The 6243-nt window shown below is 54.5% G+C and overlaps 3 protein-coding genes across 5 annotated transcripts; 2 read left to right on the top strand and 1 right to left on the bottom strand.

Annotated features, from left to right (window-relative positions):
- Positions 1–216: 216 nt before the first annotated feature.
- KVP18_001517 (uncharacterized protein) lies at positions 217–771 on the top strand (the record flags this gene model as incomplete). The annotated part of the gene is made up of 1 exon (XM_067951627.1): positions 217–771. One exon carries the CDS (start codon positions 217–219, stop codon positions 769–771), a length of 555 nt encoding a protein of 184 aa, XP_067812926.1.
- Positions 772–788: 17 nt separating this feature from the next.
- Positions 789–4629, top strand: KVP18_001516 (uncharacterized protein; the record flags this gene model as incomplete). 2 transcript variants are annotated; one of them, XM_067951626.1, is made up of 2 exons in its annotated part: positions 1008–4386; positions 4415–4629. In XM_067951626.1, the coding sequence occupies 2 exons, from the start codon at positions 1008–1010 to the stop codon at positions 4627–4629; spliced, it is 3594 nt and encodes a 1197-aa protein (XP_067812925.1). The 2 variants fall into 2 exon arrangements, with proteins under 2 accessions (XP_067812924.1, XP_067812925.1); XM_067951625.1 differs by having other exon boundaries at positions 789–4448.
- A 425-nt stretch (positions 4630–5054) lies between these two features.
- Positions 5055–6243, bottom strand: KVP18_001515 (uncharacterized protein; the record flags this gene model as incomplete). Of its 2 annotated transcripts, none has more annotated exons than XM_067951624.1 (1): positions 5055–6243. In XM_067951624.1, a coding segment is annotated over one exon (1189 nt), but the record flags the coding sequence as incomplete, so codon positions are not given. The 2 variants fall into 2 exon arrangements, with proteins under 2 accessions (XP_067812923.1, XP_067812922.1); XM_067951623.1 differs by having other exon boundaries at positions 5055–6179.

Here is a 6243-nt window from a genome sequence, read left to right as displayed (position 1 = left end):
TAGAAGACGCCGAAGCTGTCATTCCGGATTGTATGAAGCGGTTGGAGCACCACGCGGGGGAATTGGAGTCCTTTCTGAAAAAGGCGCAACTCCTTGGCGATGTGTCATATGAGGTCGACGCTGCTGAGAAAACTCTGGAGCAAGCGGTGACTCTGTTGAATGCTTAGCAATTCTGTCCCAAGAACTGTGTTGAGTGAGAAATTCATATTTGTGCAGATGTTGAAGGCAGAATTGAGGCCAGTTAGGCACCCCGACAATTCTGTGGTCTTCATGGACATCAACATAGGGGGAGTACCGCAGGGAAGAATAAAGATTGAACTCTTTGTCCACCTCACACCGAGGACTGCCGAGAACTTCCGACAGTTCTGCACCGGTGAATTTCACTACAAAGGTGTACCGGTAGGCTACAAAGGCTGCACGTTCCACCGTGTCATCAAGGACTTCATGATTCAGGGAGGTGATTTCGTGGAAGGTGACGGAACGGGATGCATATCCGTCTACGGGTCAAAATTTCCTGACGAAAACTTCGTAGTCAACCACGACCAGCCCGGCCTGCTAGCCATGGCAAACAACGGAACCAACTCGAACGGCTGCCAGTTCTACATTACCGCCTCCAAGGCTGGATGGCTAGACGGAAAGCATGTCGTATTCGGGCAAGTGCTGGATGCTGAGTCGATGGCGGTGGTCCGCAAGATGGAAGCGGTGCCTGCTAGTGAGCCTGCACACACGCCAGCCTTGGAGATTCTGATTACGGAATGTGGAGAGTTCTAATTGGGTTTATTTTTGAAATGGAGTGGCCTGTGGGAGAGTTGGATGACAGTGAGGACTCTGAAACCTCCCACGATAATGAAACCGAACGTATCATCCGACGGCACGGCCGCCTCGGACCCCTAGGCCTCCGTTTGGCTCTACAGAGGCAAGCACCTTCCGAACTGCCGCACATGAGTCAACTGGTGACACCTACCCTCCCACCGGCCACCAGTCAAAGAGACTTCCTTGAATGTCCAATGACGGTACTGTCACGCACTCTGGAATGGGAGGAGAGGGCGCCGATCCTCCCACCTGAGATGAAGTTGAAAACAAGATACGCTGGCTGGCTTGAGGAGTGCATGAGCAAATGCTCGGTAAGGGGGCATCCTTTCGTGAGCGAGCCCAGCGAGGTGTCCCTGTTGCAGTTCTATGAACGCTACGGCCAGCCCACCGCATTTCGTGCCGACCCACACTACGGAGCGTTAGTGGGCACCTCATGGGGTGCTGTGGTTATCGTCAGCATGCCCTTCATGCACGATCCAGTTGAGTTGATTCCCCCCTCCTTGCTCCCAAGCCGTATTGGAAACTTGGCTGTATCTGCCAACGGGCTGCTTGTTGCCGCCTCCTACGTGACTGGAGCCCTGCTGCTGTATGACACCGAGGCACGAGCGCCTATAGCTGAGGTGTCTCGTTTGGAACTACTCAGCCACCTGGATGACAGCGTATGCAGCGTATCCTGGCTGGGCACTCCGCAGCTACCTTCGGTCTTCTTGGTCAGCACGTCCTGCAAGGCCGTACTAGTTCGTCGGCCAGGTTGGCCCTCCCGACAGGCTCCTGCCGAAGTCAATCGGCTGCGGGTGATACCGCTGGAGGTGGCAGTGAACTCTACTCTCCTATGTGTGTCTGTGGCCGTTCACGTTCCTTGGATTGTTGTGCTTTGGCGCAATGAGTCATCAGAACGGCATGGCGTTAGCGTTCTTGTCACAGGCAAAACATCTGGAGAGGAGTGCACCTTGACCTTGGCACAATGGCGGTATCTCGATTTGACTCGAGCGATTCAGCTGGTGCATGTGGAAGGCTCGCATTTCGCTTTGGTGGAACGCAATACTCTTACTGTGATGGCTGTGTCAAGTTTCCATCCTCCCGTATTGAAGACTGCCCTGAAGCTCCCAATATCGCAGAATGACAGCGTTTCCGATTGCTGTCACGCTGGACGAGGTTTGATGGCCATCATCACTCGCCAGGGGCAGGTGATTGTGCTTCAAATCAGCCAAAAGAGCTCAGGTATAGACATGTTTGTGCTGGGCTCGTTCGAGACTGCCCACGTCCAGCCAGTTGGGCGTACGTCGCTGCACACAGGGCGTGGAGTCGCGTGTGTGAAGCACCGCGACCAGTGCTACGTGTTTTGCTTCGGGCTGGACCACGCTGTATGCGTAAAAGTCTGCTCGTGGGCGGACGTACTAGGCGGACCCCTGGTGCTTCGAGAGAAGGCCACGCTGCGTTTCTTCGACCTCGTTGACCGTATGGGACTGCTGGTGCTGCTCCATCTGGGCCTATTGCCGGCGTTGCTCGACTTCGAGTACGATGCCAGCTGTCGCTTGGTGGAAGTGCAGGACAGAGCTGCAGCCCTGTTCGACTTGGCCGTACAAAACAATCTTCCCGACACCACCTCCATCTGTCTCGAATTCCTGATCTCCACAGAGATTTTCTTTAAGCACGAAATCATGGGCGAGTGGCAGGGTCGGTTCCCTCTGTCCATCGAGGACGACGCCGTGTTGCTCACTCTTTGCCAGTTCATGGCACTCAAGTGGAGGCAGCAGTTGCTCGCAGCAGACCCGCTGTCCGCTCTAGTGGCCTCCCATGTACTAAAATTTCTTCTGGATATGCTCGAGGTCCAGGAAGGTCTGTCCGATGTACCTGAGTGGTCTGAAGAAGTTGAGGCAGAAGACTCTGTATCCCGTCTCTTGACAGTCATGACGACTGGAGAGGCCAAGTTCAAGGGCACTGACGGCCCAGCCTCGACTCGTCCTGAGACCGCCTTCGTGATGCAGGTCCTGTCATTTGTGTGCCTCACATCGTGGGCGTCGCTGGACATGACCAAGCTGGTGACCCTGCTCACTAAGCTTGGCACCGTGGCCCCTCTTAGGCCGATCGCTGCGAATATGAAGGAACCACTGGTTGCCCAGGTGGCGTCCACGCCCGCCGCTGGCGTCTTCCGCCACCCAAGGCTGTTATCCTTGGAAGTGCTGTCTTCCAGTTCCGTGCACCTCCCACTGAGTCCGACGTCAGTTAGCGCCGCAGCTCACCTTCTGAGCTGGAGGATCGTACAAGGCCAGCTGACGTCGCGGGACATCCTGGGGGAGGCCACACAAGCTCTGAGCGCGATTTTCGAGCAACAGCTTCCATCCTGCTCCAATTTCTGGGACAGACTGCTGTGTGTGCTCTCCGATGACTCAGAGATCCACCAAGCCGTAGCACGGGAGTTTGGCGCCTTTTTTTGCGCACTATCCTGCAGCTCTCACGCGGTCTCATGCCGCGCGGGTGACCTACTAGTTACCTCAAGCCTCAGCCACTGTGGGGTCTCGAGCGACATGTACCTCTTCCAGTACATTCTCAAGGCCGTTGACAGCGGTAAGGATCTACTTAGAGACCTTGAGTCCTTCTTGGGTCGGTCCGTTCACGTGTCCGAGCTCTGTCGAAATCATTCGCCGGTCATCCGTCTCATACTACGTCCCGACTGTGAATCGTTTCGCTCCGTTTCGCCCCTTGCCGAAGAGAAATGGTTTCTACAGGGGCTCAAGTGTATACTGCAGCCCTGTGTCCGTGTGCACGGACCTTTCGGCCGACTTAGTTCTGACTGGTCCTCCAGATGGCGCTTGGCTCGTCGAGGTCTGTTGGATGTTGGAGAGATCAACGAAATTGACATCGAACTGGTTCGAGGTACCCTTCTTGTGCTGCCGGTGGCGCGAGGCGCAGACGACTCCAGCGTGTTCGCTGTACACTGGGAGGCTTTGGTAGTCCTGATGGAGTCAGCGGAATGGTCTATGGAGTGCTCTCCAGGGAGGGAGTTGCTGCCAGTCCTAATGTCTCAAGACGTGCTGCCGCAGCTTTTGGTGTCTCAACCCAAGCATCTGGTGATCTCATGGTTATCTGTCTTTGCCGGTCACATGCTAAAGCATATGACGCCTCTGGTGGACCTACGTATGTACCTGAACGTACCAGAAGATGCGGGGATAGTCATGGAGGTTCTGTCTCAGGCTTCCTCGAATCATCCGAGCCTCAGACTAATTCAAATGTTGCGGTATCTGCTGATGTCTGGTGAGAGTGGCTGTGAAGCGCTCCTAAAGGACCTTGAGTCTCGATTAGCGAGCGTGGAGAACGATCTCACTGAACAGCACGGGGACGCCCAGAGAAAGGTCATTCTTAGGTTCTCTGGCATTGATGACTGGCTCACTACTGTGGATATTCTGCAGCAGAGGGCGTGGTCGACAGCCCAAGAGAGCCACTTCTTCGCTGCCTTTTTGTCCTTGGTGTTGGGGTGGAGTGACGCTCAACCTAGTCGATGCGCCTTTCTTTCCGACATCCTCGAGTGCTACCTTAAGCAGTGCAGGACATCATCCACTGCCCTTATGTCATGTGAGCCGCACAGAAGTTTGTTATGCAGGCTCGTCTGGACTTCTGAGTATCTTGTGTACTGACGCGATGAATAAGGCACTCACATTCGGCACCTGTCATTTTCTCCACCATTTGGATCGATACTTTTGTCTTCTTCAGAGCCAGGGAGAGTTGTTAGGCCGCCAGATGAAATCCCTGAGCAGCCAGCTCACGTTGGCGCGCAGAAGAGCCACTGTGGTTCGGGTGGCTCCAGGTGCGGTGTGACTACGGAACAAGAGTCACTACACGACTTCAAGACCGATGCATGACCGTGTTAACGTTGGTCTCATGAGAGGGAATGCGCTATTTCATAAGCGTGTAGGGATGAGATTGAACCTGTGTCCTAGCCGGGCCCCCTCGTTGTTGGTTGCCAGCGAGACCACGAGGTGCATTGCGTACACGATGAGCAATTCGATGGAACGCAACCCTCCACGACGCTTAAACGAGAGGAGCCATTTGACGTCATTTCTACAGCCCGTCTTCCCTGATGGTCCAGTTTCCGAGAGTAGCACCATTATGATTGAGCCCCTGTTCGAGGATTTGCCAAACGCTGAAGAATGGTGCAACTTCTTATGTCCGAAGATATACCTGACCCTTCTGATACTCGTGCTTGTTGCGGTGCTGCTTGTAGTTATCATTCTCTCTTCACGTTAAAGATCGAAGAATTCTTTGAAGATGTCTTCGTTGCTGACGCGCTTCGACTTGGCAGGCGCTGTGGCGGTCTTGAATCCGTAGCCCAACTTAAATGGCAGGCCAACATCTGACGGCGATCTCTCCATCGAGTCCAGCGCAAGCTTCGGCGATATGCTGGAGTTTGTGCTGAGGTTCGTGCTGAAGTTTGTGCTTAGGGGTGTCGGAGCTTCTTGCACTGGAGGGAGAGGTAAAGACTCTGGAACATGAGGTGCCGCTGTCAGCGGCGTAGCTTCGTTGCCAGGTGCAATGACGTCTTCTACGCCTGCACTGGAGTCTTCGGTGGGTTGTTCTTGTTGGACGAGTTCAGGTTGCGTCGGTGGCGCGGGTTGACTTGTCTTCCTTGAAAAGGCAGAACTGACCCACGAAACCCACGAAGGATCTTTTGGAGTGTCCATTTCGGGTGTCTGGTTATCCATAAGTATTCTACGCGCGTGCAACGTAACGTGCGTCATGCTATCAAACGCCAGCTCTCGCACGTCTGCATCGTCGTCGGTAAAACGCAAAGCTATCCCAGGGATCAGCTTGCTAATCACATCGTTGACGTCGTAGTAGGGCAAACCACAAACCGAAGCATGCAAAGCCGCGGTGCGATTCTGAGAACAGCTGTCCTTCAGCCCGTGTAAAATTCCTTGGACGAGGAAATTGCGTACAGCGTCCGCAGGAAAAATTGGCCCACGTTGGAACATAGCCACGAGTCCATTCGCCCTCAGTGATGGCACTGGGTCCTTCTTGACAACTAGTAGTAAGCCAGACAATGCTGACTCAAGTTGAGACCTGGTCACATGAGGCATCAGGCACGGCAGTGCCCGAATCGTGGCTTCGCGAACCTGGGGAACTGCATCACTGAGACCGAAGACCAAAGGATCGACGGACCTGCGAGCTATGTCACTAGTCATGTGTGGTTCAAACTGCGGCACGTACTGGAGCACGGAAAACCGCGTCGCTCTGTCGCTCGATATCAACAGCGGCTGTAGTGGCTTCAAAACCAGACGTTGGAAGGCCTGTGGGTCCTCGACGAGCTGCTCCGAGATACGGACAATGAGGGGGACAGCCAGCGCAGCCTGGTTTGGCACAGTGATCATAAAGCTTAAGAGCGACGGCAGCAGCAAATACTTTTGGACGTCAGTGTCAATGTGCTCTATTGCC

The sequence above is a fragment of a genome (assembly GCF_019968955.1).
Source record: "MAG: Porospora cf. gigantea A chromosome Unknown PgA_NODE_1371_length_6243_cov_372.595, whole genome shotgun sequence".
In the NCBI taxonomy this organism is placed as follows: domain Eukaryota; phylum Apicomplexa; class Conoidasida; order Eugregarinorida; family Porosporidae; genus Porospora; species Porospora cf. gigantea A.
This window is presented reverse-complemented; position numbering and strand designations above follow the sequence as displayed.